Consider the following 17,550-nt stretch of genomic DNA (forward strand, 5'->3'; position numbering starts at 1 on the left):
AGTCTTTCACAGATTACCTCTGTTAGCTGAAACACTTGCAAGTAGTTAGATACCAATGATCTCCAAACGTCTTTAATTAAACCTCTAATGACTCAGGCCTGTGCCTAGGACTGCTGGGACCCTTTTTCCATTAGCGCCTTGTCTCTTTCTTCCGTAAGCTGTTTTGTCAAAGCGATCTGCTCTTCTAGTAGGCGAATATTCTCCTTTTTCTGATTTTGACGCTCAAGATCTCTGAGAACTCCACTGTGCAGCCTCTGAAAACACAAAGGACAGGGTTTATCACAGCCTGTTGGATGCTGAATGCGATTAACCCCCAGCCAGCCCTAATCCCTCCTGCAGGGCTGTTGACCATGCTGCAAGTCCTCTGCCACCGTCTGTAGCCACAGCCACTTAACGTGGTTTGAAACTAAAACTACAGGAGCCAGTATCGATAAGCTAATGGTGTATTATAAGCTAATGGTATAATATACCATACGATAAGCTAATGGTATATCCAGTATCGATAAGCTAATGGTACTACACCAAAAAATGCTTTATCTGTACTCGCTTCAGAGTAGGGTTTACTAAGTGGTAAAGCTATGGAGCAAATAAATGCTATGCACCCGTAATTCCTGTGCCATGCAGGATGGACATGATCTATAAAATCCTATTACCTCTGCTCTAAATCTTTACCTTTACCTTTACCTAAAACTAATCTCCCCCAAACTTCTCCTCTGCTTGGAGAGAATTTGGTGGCAAACTGGGAAGGATTTTAAGAAAAACTGCCATGTGTCTTCATCTGCTTCTTTCTGCTCATGTCTTACTCTTAAAAAAAACACCTTGTAAACTCCTGCTGCAAGGCTGACAAAAGTCCCACAGCCTGCTTGTGCCAAGCTCTTGAAAAAGCAAGGCACTTCATTCCAAAAATACCCACTTTAGCTAAAATGTTCATTATAAATAAAATGTGCAACACAGACCAGCAGTTTTCAAACTGGTGGGTAAGCCCCTTAATGAGCGTAAAAAGCCCTAAGAAAATCCCACCTGGCTTTTGTTTCCTCCTTACTCTTCTTCTCTCTCTCTGCTACCTGGAAGTTTTTTTTCACTCTGATAATTAGGTGAAATGTTTAACCTTTACCTCTCACCAGGGGAACACAAAATAAGTGAAACCAAAACTGGTGACATGGATTGAGGTGGGGAAAAGGTGGGGAGGGACTAGCTGGGAACCAGCTGCTCTACTCCAGATGTGCACCTCTGGGGACAGGTGAGGCAGCAGAGCGATGCGAGCAGAGGGGTGATGAGATCAGACGCGCGATGGAGGAGATGGCAAGGCTGACACGAACTCTGGAAGGAAACGGGAGCCACGTGAAGCGTTCAATCGGTTGTGCACGTGACATACAGCGGAGATATAGTTCCCCGCCAACTTCAACCGACCAAAGCCGGTGCTGCCGCCATCCTTCCAGCTCCACACTCTCCACACTGCTTGTCCCACCCCAGGGTCAGACAGCTCAGCCAGCAGAAAACAATTCCCTTTTTTTTCCCCTTCGCAAAGCAAGTCATACTCTGCTGATTTAACTCCCTGAGCTGGCTAACCAAGGGCAAGTGCCAGCGCAAAGGAGAACATGGGATACCCAGTCCACTTGGGTGGTTTGGCTTGAGCTCCTGGGGCAGGCGATACGCTTTTAGATATTCAGACACTTACTAGATTTCAAAGTAATAGTCATAAGCTTATCAGAATATATGATACATGAGGACAAAAATATTATAAATTAGTAAAAACCATGAAATTATTGTTGAGAGCCAACCCTGGCTCACATCTAATAAAGCCATGTGATCGCAGTTTTAGCCCAACTGAAGATTAGAATCTTTAGTTGAAGTTAAGTTTAATTAAAGCATTATCCACCTGCCTAATTTACCAACTCATGCTCAGCTTGGACTCAGGAATGAGAAAGTTTCACAGGTACCAAACTTAGCCATTGGATACTGGAGAGATGAGTAAATTATTTAGCCTAATGGCAAAAAAAGATGAATAATTGATTTGACCTGTTTGAATGATGCCAAAATGCACCTAGAAACAATTTATTTGAAAGCTGACCCTGAAGTCATTTTAGAAGATGTTTGTGATTATTGTTTGACAAGTTCTCACAGGGTTTTATTCTTCATCTAGAATGCCAATAACTGGACATTTCAAAGGCAATTATTTCTCCTGTCAAGTTTAAAATAGAAAGGTTTTGTTTAAGAAAATGCACAGACACGTATGTCACCCAATAATCAAAACTCTCTCTGGAAATTAATCTAATAAAAACAGTTCCTTCCCATTGGCTTCAATCAACTGAACTCAGGTTACAAATTAGTAATCGCTAAAGACAAAGTTCATAAACTTATTATTTCATTACTATTAGTTAATAACAATAAAGATGTGGGGAGATACAATGTAATTGAACAATTACATCAAGAATGCAATTCTCTTTCTTCCCAAAACACAGCTATTCCGCAATCTTTCAGATGGTGAATGCATTTACTTCAAAAATGCACAGTTTGCAAAAGACGTCTTTATCATTTGAGTATCACAAGTGACAAAGAGCTATGAAAAAGTTAATCTTCTCACCTTCCTCTGTTCTCAGAAGTTAGGCCTGCTTGCCTTCTGCATCAGTTTAGATAAATGTGCGCAAGCTCAAATCACTTTGTGCCTGGCATATCAATTTATAAAAGTCAAAAATGTATTCATTTGCATAAAGATAAATCTGAAATAATCCCTACACCGGGACTGCAGAATATCCACGTTACTTATTTCCATTACATTATCTAAATAACTGGGTTCCTTAAACCTGAAGCCACTATTCCCTGACTTGAAGATGAAGAATTATAAAGAGAAAATCTCAGATTCCATTTATAAAAGATAAGCTTTGAGCCTTAGCGCTTCTGAATAGCGAGTTAAACTGATTGCTGGAAAAAAAGAGTTTATCATTTTGGCTTCGCTTCTGTAGCAGAAGCATCTTGAGGAATGCTAATATCCCTGCAAACATATACAGATTAGCACCAAATCCAGCTTTTGGGGAGATCACTTCTAATCTAGAGGATCGGTTTGCAAACCCATCCCCATACGTACAGGTCAGGCACCTCTGAAGTCATGAGTTCCCTACGCAGAGTTCACAGGCTGTGCCCACGCCTGGGTGTGAGGATGGATAGCAAAGTATAGACACTGGATCCCAAAACCCCCAAAAGGTTTTGTCACTGACCAACTTTGACCTTTGGGATCCTTTGACCCCTCCACCTCCAGGACACTTGGCAAAACTGCCTATCTGCCAGCAGCCTGACAGCAGTGACACTGATACCCTCCACAGCAATGGTTGCTTCCAGCTGTGGAAAAATAAGTGAAAACAGACCCACAGGGAGAAAGCTGCCCACCATGGTGTCATTTGGGAAACCTAGCATCTCCCCAGGCAGAAGCTTGCAGCAGCGACCTCAGGTGTAACAACCAAAGCAATTTAACATTATTTTGCAAACCAAGCAACAACTACAACACAGAGCAACAGGAACAAGCAAAAGGCAGCAAGTCCCTGTTTTCTTCCTGGTATCATTAGAAATATATGAAGCAACCAGAGGGCATTAACCATATCAACTCATTGGCTGATCCACCACTCCTTTTACTAGAGACGTATTTCATGCACTGGTAGAACGCACACTGTAAACTTGCAGTTCTGCCCTTAATTTACCCCTGTTTTGCACATGAGTTGCAATGTGGCCTCTACATACCAGGGAACCGCTGTCTTGCTCAGTGCTCAGCACAGATCCTGACCAGGTACTCAGTGTTTAGTTTCACATTCCTTGTTCAGCCTGTTGCCCGAGGCGTTACTTACTTCATCATACACAGATCCCGCTCTGATGGTGGCATTACTCATTTACCTGTAGACTGTTTTAAGCCTGTTACCCCTATAGAATATGAACATTTTGTAAATGTTAATTTATTTTCGCAGTCTCTCTGTGAGATGAAGGAGAGATATTAGCCAAAGATTAAGGTCAAAAACATCCATTAAGTTTAGGTGTCTCACTGAAACACCCAAGAGTGATTTTTTTCAGAGCATGTGTTGTCCTGCAGGACATGCTCAAAGTACAGCTCCCATTTATTTCAGCTGTAGTTTAGGAGCATTTAGCACATATTCCTGCCAGACCTTTGGTGGCTCAAGGCAGGCACACTGAATTAGCTAGCAACCACCTACAAAAATCTGAGCGTAAGTGATCTACCCAGCACGTATGTCAGCTCTGGCAAATGCAGAACCATTACCCATTGCCACTCCAAGAGACCAGCCTTCCTCTTCTTGCTACTGCCTGTGCCATTCAGTCTGTTTTCCAACTTCTGTGGCAAATTAACCTGCCTCTTTCCTTACCAAGATCAGTCTCATCCTTCAAGATCCATCGTTCTCAAGCACTGACAATCTCTTGAGGGAAAAAAATGTAATCCTGTAGTTATGGACTGCATCATAAAGCTCATGCAACAGGCAACTGAGCTGGGGTACAGACTAGCAACTTGAACTCCGGTGTTTTTTAACTTCTGACTGCTTCAGACCTTTAACAACAGGCACTTAACATAGGCCTTTTTTGTGTGCATTTTCTAGATTTTCTTGTAAATAAAGGGGGAAAAATCAGATGTGTGCCCTCATATCAGTACCCACTGGGCTCATCAGCAGGGTCTAAACCTGCACACTCATTGCCCAAACTTCTACCTCGCACAACTTACCCATTCTGCAATCACACGACTTTTAGTCCCGGGCAGGATTTGGACTCACCATCACCTGACCTGACGCTTTTGGCTGTGGGGCTCTCTGGCACACAGGGTGCCTGCCAGGAATTACCTGATTTTTGTACATGTAGCACAGAAAACTTTCCTGTTTAACTATCGCATGGTATTTCTGTTAGCTTGCACTCTGCCTGTCCTGTCAGATCAAGAAGGGAGCCAGGGCAGGCTGCACAGCACCGAACAGCACTTTCTGCTTGCCCTTTAGCGGGAGGCATTTCTGGAGCTCAGAAAAGCGGAGCACGTGCGTTGCCAGCGGGACAAGCACCAGTGGGGCAGGGGAGAGCCCTGGGAATGCTGCCAGGGTGGTGTCCTTGGGCCTCGAGGGTGCAGGGTTACATCCTTCCTGCATCCCAACACCCCCAGCTGCTGCAGAGGATGAGGAAACCTCCTCCGCTGAGCCTGTCCTGCCTCACCCTGGGGCTCCCAGCTGCTACTTGCCCCCGTAGGCGACCGCACAGCACGGGATAAGGGAGCGGGTGCAGCTACGTGAGCACGGAAAGGGCAGGTGCCAAGGCCGGAAAGAGCGGGGAAGGGGTAGTTCGTGGAGGGAGCAGCACGGGGGGCGGAGCAGGGGAGGCAGCGCACGGGCAGGGCACCGCTGCGCGGGCGCGGGCACGGCTCCGGGCTCCGGGCTCCGGGCTCCGGGCTGGGCGCACCCGAGTGCCCGCAGCCCCCGGTTTCAGGCAGGGGCACAGCAGCTGGCAAGGCGCCGGGGACGCGGCTCCCCGCCGGGCACAAGAGCCCTGTCTTCAGCCGCTGGCAGCGGCTGGGCGGGCGGGAGGCAGAGAGCGGCGGAGGGGCTGCGGGGTGCGCAGCGGAGAGCGCAGCGGGGAGGGGCGGGGCGCTAGGAGGGGGCGGGCCCTGGCCCGAGACCTCGGGCCGAGCCCCAGGTGAGGGGCGGGGCTCTAGCCAGGCACCTCGGGTCAGGCCCCCAGGTGAGGGGGCGGGGTTCGGGGGCGCCGGGGGCGGGGCCGCGGGCGCCGGGGCGGGGCCTGCCCTGCCGGTGGGCGCGGGCGCAGGGGCCGCCGTAGGGGCGGGGCGGGGCCCCGCTCGCCCCCTCCCCCCGCCCCCCGCCGCGGGCCACTCACCTCCCGCTCCCGCCGCTGCTGGACGTGCACGGCCACCACGGTGGCGGCGGAGAGCAGCGCGGAGGCGGCCAGCACCGCCCGGGAGCTCCTCGACATCGCCGCCGGCGGGGCGGGCGGCGCGTGCCGGAGCCGCCTGCTCGCCGCGGGGGGAAGGGCCGCGCCGGGCGGGGGGGGGAGGGGAGGGGAGGAGGCGCGCCCCGCCCCCAGCCGAGCGCCGAGCGCGTCGAGCCAGGCCAGAGCAACGGACCGGCGATGCGGGGCTGGGCCGAGCGACGCCCCGTCCCGCGGGGCGGGCGGGGAAGGCCCGAGCCGCGCCCCGTGGGCGGTGGGAGAGCGGCCGAAGCGGCGGCCGCCGGCCCCGCCCGTGGAGCGGCTCCCGGAGCTCCCCGGCTTTCCCGCCGGGGTCCGGGCTGCCCTGGCGCCGACGGGTCGGCCCCGCGCCCGCGGCAGGAGCAGGAGCAGGAGCAGGCCGCGGCCTCGCGCCGTGCGGCCGGGGGCTGAGGGGCGGCGGGAGGACGGCGGGAGCGGTGCCCCGCAGCCGGCGCTGGCCCAGCCCAACCCTCGGCGACCGGCCCCAGCGCCGCGGGTCGGGCTCTTGCGGCAGGGCCGTCCCCTGCCGTGGCTGGGCGCCTGCGCCCCTCTGCGCAGCAAGGCCGAGGCGGCGGCTGAAGCTGGGCCTTCGCCGCGTCGACGCCGCTGCTGGGGAGGGCCCCGCAGGAGGGAGGGTGGCCAGGCGTTCCGGAGCCTGCCGGTGCCGTTCCGGAGGGGGTGCTTTCTGGAGCTTCCTGCGGGCGTGCGCTTGCGTTTCCCGCGCGGTTGCAGCTCCGAAAAGCAAACCAAAGGAGACGTCTTCTGCGTTCGAGAGAGATTTTGGCTGTTATTGCATGAAGACCTCCAGTTCTGCCCCTTCCTTGCCCAGAAAACCCAAATCGCACAGGAGAAGCAGCTGGAGAAAGCAGCACTTCAATTGTTTGGTTTCTGCTCATTGTTCAGTGTGTGGCCTTAGGGCTCGTGTTTGGCAGTTTTTCATGCTCTGAAGACAGCATTATTCCTCTCCCTGGGGGCTTTTCCCTGGCACCTCCTCACGAGAGTATCCGAGTGCTTTACAGACAGAGAAAAATTTATGTTCCCAGTGCTCCCGTGTGAGGGCAACAGATGGCTATCGTGAATGACTTTGATCCACCATGTTCAGATGCGCTTCCGGCTTCAGCTGGAGGACTTCAGCCTCTCAGGGTACTTCCACCCTGTGACACTTTAAAGCAAACTTTCCCCTGGCTACTGTGGAGCAGACAGAGGCTCAGGTCACACTCCCAAAAAGCAGGGAACTTGTCAGCAGTCACTACCTGCTGCATTACCACCCCAATGAGCACACCAGAGGTGCAGAAGAGTGACTCTTACGAATGTATCGAACAAAAGGATGTCTAGTGGGGAGGTGGGATATACCACGAGGTCTATAAAACCCTGAAGGAGGTCAGGGAACAACCATTCACCGTTTCCTACAGTCCAGGGGTAGCCAGTGGGTGTGTGGGTAGCAAGCTTAAACCGAGCAAAAAGAAGGTCGCACCATGTGTGAGTGAGTTATGGAAGTCATTGCCCCTGATGCTGCAGAAGCTGAACGTACCTGTGTATTCAGAAAGGAGCTGTACAAGTTCCTGGAGCACCCTTGATGTCTGGATGCCGCTTTTGTCTCATGAACTCCGTAAACCACAAATGAACGGGAGGTGGAAGGTTTATTGTGAAAGGTGTAGGCTTATTCCCGACTCCTTACTGCACTTTTTTCCCCAAGCATCTACCACAGCTCACTGCCAGGCAGGATGGTGGGGCTCAAGGAATCTCAACCTCAGCAGGTACCACAGTCCCTGTCTCAAAACCAGGCTCAGACATTTCCAGGTAGAGCTTAGAAGAGTTACAGAGCAATTGCTGCGAGGGGATAGCAGGGTCGCATCCCCAACCCTATCCGGAGTGGAAGAGGAAAACCAAACGTGTGAAGCCAATCCCTCCTTGTTATAATCTTTTTCATCTGTCTGCTGAATGAATGTGATTAAAATGAAAGGCAAAATTAGTGGGAATGATAATATTTCAATTGAGTCTAATAGTTTTGCTCACATCCGTGTGTTTACTGTTATTAAGGCTTACGCATAAGTGCTTGTAACACGTCCAAGGCCACTGGAGTGCCAAGAACAGGGTCGAGCCAGATGCACGGTGGGTGTGAGCCAGCACAGCGCCCTTGGCACCATGGAAGGGTGCAGCTCACCCCCGCTGGAAGCCGAGTGCCTCTACCCAAGCCTGTCATTAATGACTTGAGGGGCTACAACCCTGAGCGGGGAACATTCAGGCTGTGCTTTCACAGCCTGAGTTTCTTCCATGGTAGTTCAGGTGTTCCCGCTCTCCTCCCTTCCCTCCCAAGGGCTAGGTCTTGCTGAAGTGCTTGCCTTCGCTGCCATGGCCCCGCTCTTCTCCTGCTTTGGGTGGTTGCCCCCTTCCTGTGCTTGAGGCGAGCTCGTTCAGGGAGGCAACCTTCTGGAAAGCCCAGCCATGGACCAGATTAACAGCTGGGTCTGGCTTAAAACCCTGCTGCAGCAACAATGTGGAAAAGTCAATTTTCCATTTTTCTGAGAAGCTTTTCCAGCTGGGTTGGGTAAGCCTGGCCAGAGGCACGCTGCAGAGGCAGGGAAGTGGGGGTGATGGAGGAGGGAGGCAGGAGTGCCCAGCGGTGATACCGTTGGGGAAAGCCTTTTTAGCTGGCAGTTGGCAGAAGGACAAGAGAGAAGGAGATTTCAGAGTTCCCCCCAACGAACGCAACCTTGACCGTCCCAGGCCCATTGCAGAGACGTCTCTCGGGGCCGATGGGGTGTGTGTGACTGGCAAAGCAACGGTGACTCCTTGCAAGGACATGAGCTGCGTTGCTGGTGCTCTCAGACAGAGAGTGAGGCAGAGGATGAGCTTGTGCTGAGGGAAACGTGCTCAGGAGAGCCTCTTTCTTTGCTGGCTCTCCTGGTTGCTCTCCACGTGAGGTTTCCTCAAACAAACATCTTGGCTGCCAATAGCTGGTTCCTGGTGTGTTATGCCCATACCTTTCTTTGATGCCCTCTTTCCTGTGCCTTGGTTCCTCCTTTGCTGGCCTGGGCATAGCAGCATGTGTCGTCTCGTGGAGATGGGCTTGAGCACCAGTGAGGGAAGGGTGACTCACGTGAAGGAGCCTGTGAAAAGCTGAAGGCCATTTTTCCCTGGGCAAACAGCTCAGATCTGTATGATGATCTTGGATAGTATGTCTGAAGTCAATGCTTAAGAGGCAGTTTTATCCTGGTTTCCAAAGAAAATGAAGCTTGTGCAACCTCTGTGCCTCATCCACCCCCTCCCTCCCCTCCATGCTCTTACACAGGCATTTGCCAGCCTCCTTGGTAAGGCTGCATTGCAGGTCCTGTCTCAGTAAGAATTCCACGTTTATTTGCCTGTTCCAACCATTTTGATGGACGTGGAGGAGTTCTGGCTAAGCTTTGTGTAATGGGTGGTTACGCTGAGCAGGGCAGCATCCCATGAATGGAAGGGGTGGCAGTGTCAGCTCAACCCTATATTAGCCACCTGAGAATCCACAAAACTGGGTGCTTAGTTGTGGCTTGCCTTAGCGGGTCGCCAGTAGCACTAAAGCCTAAGGAAAGCTCTGCAAAATATGTCAGGGGATGGAGATAAAGTTTGAACTGAGCCCGTTTCCAGGTTCACAGCCTGAACCACAGCCCCTCTCCTGCTCCATTTCTCCCGTGTAATGTGAGGAACCAACCTCTCTTATCAAACTGCAAACAAACAAATAATAACAACAACAACAAAAATCCCAAAGGTGTTTTTTCACAAAGCTTTCAGGGTTTTTTCCCAGTGGTTTTCGTGAGCTAGCTGTCCTTCCTTCTTTGCAGAGCCAGCTCTCCCTCCCTCCCGGGTGGGTGTGCACATGTAGGCGTGTGTGCTCACGCGGCTGACTTTGCACGCACCCAGAGCACGCCACGGTGACACAATGGCTCGGCTACCTCCACTGGAAGGAAGACCAAAAAAAAAAAAAAACAAACCCAACCTAAACCAAGTTCCCATCTGCTCTGTGAAGCCGCTGGAGGAGGTTGCTGGTGCTGCCGTTAGGAATTCGCCCCGGAGAGCCCAGCCCAGCCCAGCCTTCCCTGGGTGCTGCGAGGGGAGCTGTGCCTGGCGCCCGGCCACCCTCTCTCGCACGCTTGGCCCCGGGCCAGGAGGGTCCGGGTGTGCGGCTGGCGAGTGCGGGTGTGCGTGCGTGTGCCTGCACGCCGTCGGCCGGAGGTCTTGGGATAGATACCGAGCTGAGCACATGGGAGAGCCTACTGAGGAGGGAAGCACGCTGTGCCTGTTGTTATTAGCATTGATTTTCTTCTTATGGCAGCGCTAATAATAGCAGAAAAAAAAAATAATTGCAGTGTTGTAGGCACTTTTTTCTCACCATGATGCCTTTTCCACTTTGAGAAACGTAATTATCCCCCCTGCCATAGTTGCAGACCTGGTTGTGGCAGCGTAGGCATTGTCCAGGTGCAGCTGCCCTGGCCAGGCAGTAAGTGTTCCTGTCATCAGATTTGCTGGGGTGGGGGGGAGTGTCTTGTTGTTGGTATTAAAAAACTTGAAAAATGCAGAGACTGAAATGGAAATGTGTTAAAGTTTTTGTGTCTTCCCTCTGTAATTAAGAGGTAGGGTTGCTGAGGGCTTCTCTGTGCGCAGAGACTCAAAAAATAATTTAAATTAATGAAATGTATGTATTAAAAAAGCCTTATTTTGACCAGGTATGCCTTTTATTTTCTGCCGGGCATGAATGAAGTGAAAGCCACCATAGTTCATCCCCCCAACGTTTGTACGTGGGCTTCACAAGCCTCTGACCTGCTCTCACCATCACTTCTGATGAATTCTGCTGCTCATCCCCTGCAGACAAGCCCTGGGTCCCCGACAGATCTTCTCAGGGAGCTGGAGGGAAGTGACTCTGATCCTCCTGAAATTTTAATGATGGAGAAAAGAGAAAACTGGGGAGGGAGAACCCTGCTTTTACTCCCTTGTGAACAAGGGAGCAAGGAAGCTTTCCTTCCCTTTGCAGGGCAGCCTGCAAAACAGTTACTTTTGATTTTAATTTCCCCGTGCACTTCCTCCTTCCAGCGGGGAGGGCAGAAACCCCGGGCAGCCGCTACTTGAGCCCTGCAGGTTTTATAGCCGGGCATGTGTGGTTACACGTTAGCCAGCCAGCCCCGGGGGCGGCCACGCCAGCGGGTCACCTCCAGGTAAATAAACTAAGGTGTGGGCTCCGCCGCCGCCGCTCGCCCCGTCGTGGCCTCGTTTCGCCCCGGCCTGTGGCCCCAGCCGCCCCGGGCTCCTTCCCCGGCATCCCTGGGGCAGGGGGGAAGTGAGGAAGGGCGGTCTGGATGCTGCCTCCCCCCCGACATCTCACCCCACTTTTCCCACGGCCCGGCTTGTCCGTGTCCTTTGTTTTGGGGTGCCGCAGTGGGTACCTGACCCGGGGAGCTGCACCCCAGCTCCGTCCTGCACGCGGTTCCCCCGAGCAGGGACGGGCGGTTGAAGTGCAGGTGGAGGCCAAAGTCTACCCGCACGGCAACGAGGGGAGGATGTAAACCCAGCACTTTATAATTATTTTGGCGGCAATCGCACAGACCCTTGCCCGCAGACGGCAGGAGGCAGGTATTGCGGCAGCGCTGTTAGGAGTCGAGGGCAGAGACACTTAACGGGCGTGGAGTTGGTTTTTTTTTTTTCCTGGCAAACATTGTAAAAGGCACCGGGAGATAAAAACCCTTGTGCAAAAAAAAAACCCAACACGTTGGCGGAGTAATTCTGCAAGCAATCGCCCCGCAGCTTGCATGGTAAAGGTAACCCTGCCCCAGCGCCGGGGCTGCTGCAAGGCAGGGAGGTGTGTGGGTCTCTGACTGCAAAGCGGGGTGAGCCCTCCGGGGTGCAGGGTGAGGCACCCCCCGGCTCCCACCCTCCTGCAGCTCCCCCAGAAGGAGGAGGGCTCCTTGGGCTGCAGCGGGGAGCAGGGAGAGGAGGGCTAAAGTCGGGGTTTGGCCTCAGCTAGGTGGTTGGGGAGGGGGCAGAGGTACCCATGGGTGCTGCGGCCGGCACTGAGCCCCCCCCAGCTGTTAAACCACAGCTGTAGGGAAAAGAGCCCGGCTGGAAGCGGCACCGCTGAGCTCCCTGGGCATTTTCGTAGGCAGCGGGTGCGTATCCTGATGCTTAACTCATCCTGGGCGTGTTGGAGCACATGCTCTGCCTTAGCGCAGGTGGGACGGGCAGGGACTCTCTGGCAGCGGCACTGGGTCCCCGCTGGGAGCCAGCCCTCCCTATGCCCCCACCGCACCAGGGCAGGGAGCAGGAAAGGTCCATCTCTAACATGGCAACGTTTGAACACGGGTTGGGGCATCCCAGCCCGTCCCCTGGTCCAGCTTGGAGCAGACTTGTGCTCGGGCTGGCATCAGCAGTGCCAAGTGTGGCAAGTGCTGTCCTGGCGGTCCTCCTTGTTGGTGAGGAGCTGAGAGGAGTCCAAATGGACCTCATCTTCTCTTTCCACTGCTGCCAAAACAGGGAGCTGCACTGCAAGGGTGCTTGGCCAGGGGTGGCAGCGGTGTGACCGTCCCCAAGCACCCAACCCAAGACAGTTATTCCTTCCTCCAGCTCATCACTGACCCTCTATGCCCTTATCACTGCTCCGTCAGGCTATTAATCTTCCCATTCCCCCCCAAAAGGAGAGGGATGGCAGGGACAGCACCTACCACCCAGCCAGGCCCTCTCAGAGCTTTTTGAAATGGTAAAGAAATGCATAAACCCCATACGCATACAATGGGGTTTATGGTGGCGGTCATCTGGCAGGAATGAGGAAGCCTTGGGGGCCCCAGAGGTCCCATTTGTCCTTGGGGCGGGGACAGGAGGTTTTCTACCAGCCAGGTTTGAGCTTGGAGGGGGATGGCAGAGCTGGCAGGGCTTGCAGGAGGGGGGAAGCACAGCCCCCCAGGCAGTGCGGCAGCTTATCGGCCTATGCCAGCTGCGGGAAACTGGGATTTTAAAGGCATTTCCAAAGCGCTCTCGTTATTTTTAGGAACCTGGGAAGGGACTGGCTGTGTCAGACCCCAGTTGTGGCTCATCCAGCTTTTTTCCACCAGCACCAGCTGACACCCGCCTTTTCGGGGAGAGCTTTCCCAAGCGAGCTGGGCGACTGCCAGCTCCCTAAACCCTAATAAAAGATTGTGGTCCCAGTCAGCTAACGGGACAGGCTGGCCTTGCCCAGCAGCCGGGCTTTGCACTCTTTGCTTGAACTCTCAGCCTCCGTGAGCACGTGCAGCGCATCCTGATGTGCAGAGCGTCACGACAGCAGCGCATCCCAGCAGCAGCGCATCCCGATGGCAGTGCATCCTGATGTGCAGCGCATCCTGATGTGCACTGCATCCCGACAGCAGCACATGCCAATGTGCAGCGCATCCTGACAGCAACACATCCCAACAGCAGCGCATCCTGACGTGTAGTGCATCCTGACGTGCAGCGCATCCTGATGGCAGGGAAAATGTGTCTTTTGCAGGGCGATGCCTCCCGTTTGCATGGGTCACCCCACCGAAGCAGCCACTGGCTGGGCAGCGAAATGGGAACATGGAGATGTGGTGATGCTGAGAGTCGAGTATAACGCGGGGAGGGAAAACATCTCTCTCAAGGATAAAGCCAGGGCGTGAGGTTTCGGCAGACCACCCACAGCAGCCTTCCCACTGCATTCGAACAGTAGCTGGGGCCCCCAGGGGAGATGGAATCGGGCTCAGACGGGGAAGCTGCTCATCTTTGTGGGTATCAACACCTGCTCTGGCCGGACCCGCCTGGCCAAAGCTTTCCGTGACCTCCTGCCAGAGAGAACCCAAAATCCAAACCACCAGTCAAAAAAGATGAGTGGCTGCCACCCCATTTCTTCTCTGTTCACACAGCTGTTGGGTTTGGTGCACAGAGAGATGTCTCTTGTGAAAACATCAGAGAAACCCTGGGGATTGAGGACCACCATCACCAGCAACTGGTCACTGGAGGAGCTGCAGGGCCTCTGACTTGCATGGATGTGGCTTTTGGAGGTTAGAGCCCATGTGAATTCATTAGTGTCTAATAAAGGTTGTGCACGTGATGTATTTTTAAGCACAGCAGGAACATTAAGAGGGAGTAGCTTTCTGTCCTCTATTTAGCTACCAATTTGCAGGAAACTCCTGGGACTTCACTACCTTTGCAACCTCTGCTGCTGTATTAGGCTTGGTGGGAACGCACCAAAGTTCCCAGGGAGGAAACACTGGGCAGGCAGTGGGATCACAGGAAACCAAGCAACAAAAAAAAGTTAGGCAGTGCAGGCAAAGCTGGGAAAGGGGCTTCAGAGGGCCCCCAGAGACAGATGCTCACACAGTCGTGTTTCTACAGCAGAGTCTGCGAGCTCAGGGCTCGGCTGACCACCTTGTGAGAGCAGACACCTCTCCAAGGGGGTCACCCCATCCTCCCAGAGCAGTGCTGGACCATGTGTGGGGGATGTGGTGGGCATGGGTCCTCCAGCAGCCTCTTCCCCCAAGCCTCAGGGCTGCAGGTGCCACCGAGGAGGATGCTTGGGGGATGCTGCTGGGGTCTGACACCCAGCACGGGCTTCATGGGGGTGGCTGGGTGCCATTTCCATGGGGAGCAGGACTTGGAGGCTTGGCGGGGAGCAGCCGGGCAACCTGGGGTGATGCCGGGTGCCCCGAGGGAGCGGAGCCACAGCGAGTGGGCGGCTGGAGAGACAGCGCCGAGCCGGCGGGGAGGAGTGGGAAGGAAGCGGAGGTATCAGTGGAGAAAGACAGGGAGACGCTGGGAGTGGCAGGGGCCGTGGGAGGCAGGGAGACGGGAGCCCGGTGAGTCAGCCTGGTGGGGTGCTTTGAAACCCAGCAGGGAAGCACAGGCACGGCAGGTTCTGCCACAGCCTGGGGAGCCATCTTCCCCCAGCTGGCACCTTCTCCATCCCTCCTTCCCTGCTCAGCCAAGGAAAGCAGATCGCCCTTCAAACCAGGGCAGCTTCCGGAGCCGCTGCTCTCTCCTTCTGAGATAACGTTGGCACAGAGCCACCCTGGCTCCGTCCGCTGCGGTGAAGTGGTTCCTCATCTAACCGGGGGAGCTGCCAAAACCCGGCTTGGAAGCAGAGCTTCCCGGTGGTCGGGCTTGGCCCCATGGCTGGTGGCAGAGGGGAGGTGTTGCACAGGTGTGACCAGGGCAGTAGCTTTGCTCTGGCAGCCTGTGCCACCCCCAGCAATGCTCACATCCCCCTGACCTCTGGGGGACCGTGGGCTGGTATTCACCCAAGTGTTAGCACTGGAGATGCCATGCTTTGGGTGGGAACCTGCCCTTGGAGGCAATGGCAACCCCTCTGGCAACATACGGTGTGTGCGTGCAGGCAGCTGCCGAAACGCAGCTGAGTCACCCCATGTGCTGTAGGTGTGCAATGGGGCATGGGGCAGGGTGGAGGGGAGCATCCCCGAGAGCACGTCAGCTCTTCACAGGCAGATGCTGAGCTGGGAGACCAGGGGCAGACAGCCGGGTGGAAGGAAGGTTGGAGCTGGAAGCAACATGTGCCCTGGCTGAGGGGTTCTTTTTAAAGCAGGGGGACCTTTCCTCTGTGCTCCGCTGTGGGCTTTCAAGCCCTGGTCCTCAGAGGTTCCCGCGATCCTTCTGGGAAGTCCCTACGGCACGCTGGACCTCCTCCAGATAATCCAAGGAGGCAGCAGGTTGGGAAATGCTGCAGAGGAGATACCCTCCCTTGTTCCCAGCTTGCCTTGGCTGCAATGGGAGCATCTTCCTTCTGCAAACCCTCTCCCTGTAACATGGCTGGGATGCGAGCCCAGGGCTCTCGGTGGCCTTGTGGCACCTGTTCCTGGGTGCCAGCGCAGGCTCCATGCTCACCGTCCCACCTCATGTGGGGAAACGTGGAGCTTTTCATGGAAGGGGTGTCACACTAGGATGCCTCTCGCAGAAGACTGGGCAATGTTTTGAAACTCAGCCTCTTCCCCAACTCTCCCAAAACACATCTGGGAGCAGCGTGGGGGTTTGCCAGCCAGGGGGGTGTCAGCTGGGCATTTGGGTGACTTGCAGCAGCCCAGATGTCTCAGCCCTGGTGTTTCAGGCACACCACAGACCCCAGAAGATGAAGGTTCCTCTTCCCAAGGATATGAAGCTGTGGCCTCTCTTGCATGGTCAGTAAACTCAGATAAATCCCCCTGTCTGAGCTCTGCTGGGAGCCAGAGACCAAAGGCTGTGCTGTTGCATTGCTGGGATCTTGTACCAGCCAGGGTCTCATCTCTGCCCGTCCCAGTTTGGCTCAAAATCATGAGAAATCACCAGAAAAGGGGCACTGGGTGACTGCGCTCTCAGCCTTGTGGGCAGAGCATCCCCGCGCAGCCCCTGCAGGTGTACCTGCTGGTGTCCCTCCACTTCGTGCAAGGAGGGGTGATGGCTGGGGGCAAGATCCCACCAGGGGCTGACTGTGAAGGTCCCTTTGCTGGACTCTGTGCTAAAGGCCCAGCTCAAAGACATTGCCATGGCATTGTCGAGGGACTGTGTCTTTCGGTGTTCAGCTCTGCCTGGCTGTACGATCAAACCCTCGTCCCTGCCCTGGCCACATCCCTCCACTGTGCGGGCACACGCCTGCTTCTGCAGCCACACGGTGCTGATCAAGGTGAAACGTAGCCCAGGCAAGAAGAAGAAAGGGCACAACTCCCCGGGGTCACTGGGCAGCTAAAATATTCCCTGGTCGCAGATAAAATTGAGTTGCCATCCCCTGAGCAATGCACATGTACCTTTGCGTACATCTCCTTACTGAGCATCTCTCCCTCTGCTCTGCTCTTCTCAAGCCCAGCTCCTTCCCTTGCTCCCTACACCCACGTCCTTGCCCCCAAGCACGCTTTCCCCACTCCCTTCTAGGTGCTATATCAACCGGGGCGAGGCTGGCAGTGAGAGGGAGTCCTCCAGAAGGGACAAGTCCCCCATGCCCCTTGCACGTGGCCATCGATCCCCCCCCACCTGGGGTCGGTTGGGGAAGGGGGGGGTGCGATTGTGACAGCGACACATGGCTGATTCATTGTTTGATCCCATCTCTCCCCCCAAATGATTCGAGTCAAATGAAACTCGTTTCAATAGCGAAATCTGTAAGGGTGGGTCCCATTGTGCTTTGACCCTACAGGGCATTTTGTACATTTAATTCGATTTACACCCAAAATGTTAATTTAACATACTGGATTTTTCTCCCACACCCAACTAACGCTGAAAATTAAACAAGATCCTACAGAAAGGTTTGTGTGCCATTATCTCGTTAGCGTTGTTATTTATTGAGTAATTACAGCGCTCGGGCTGTACGTGCAACATTGCTCCAGCGGGTGTATGGAGAAAGGTGCCGGCTGCCCGGTGACGTGTCCATGGGCTGCCTCGCCAAAGACGGCACAGCCCCAAGGATGCCGCTTCATGGTGCCGTATGTGGCTCCTTGCAATGGTGTTGGTGGGGCCATGCTGCTCCCCAGGCTCCTCCGGGTTAAAAAATACCAAGGAATGGTATTTTTAGGAAAGGCAACATCACTTTCTTCTGGGCTATGGCCAAGCAACACCAAGGCTTGGTCAGCAGGCTGTATTTCCACCCGCTAGCTCAAGGGGAAGGCA

General features: G+C 54.2%; 1 protein-coding gene across 2 annotated transcripts; it reads right to left on the reverse strand.

Moving 5' to 3' along the window:
* Positions 1-104: 104 nt before the first annotated feature.
* On the reverse strand, positions 105-6,282 carry PET117 (PET117 cytochrome c oxidase chaperone). 2 transcript variants are annotated; one of them, XM_072857133.1, is made up of 3 exons: positions 5,863-6,282; positions 1,229-1,320; positions 145-254 (listed from the first exon to the last, which is right to left on the reverse strand). In XM_072857133.1, exons 1-3 carry the CDS (start codon positions 5,956-5,958, stop codon positions 185-187), a joined length of 258 nt encoding a protein of 85 aa, XP_072713234.1. In that variant the 5' UTR covers positions 5,959-6,282; the 3' UTR covers positions 145-184. The 2 variants fall into 2 exon arrangements, with proteins under 2 accessions (XP_072713235.1, XP_072713234.1); XM_072857134.1 differs by lacking the exon at positions 1,229-1,320 and having other exon boundaries at positions 105-254; positions 5,863-6,269.
* Between the last annotated feature and the right edge of the window lie 11,268 nt (positions 6,283-17,550).

This window comes from Ciconia boyciana, chromosome 3, assembly GCF_034638445.1.
Source record: "Ciconia boyciana chromosome 3, ASM3463844v1, whole genome shotgun sequence".
NCBI lineage: Eukaryota > Metazoa > Chordata > Aves > Ciconiiformes > Ciconiidae > Ciconia > Ciconia boyciana.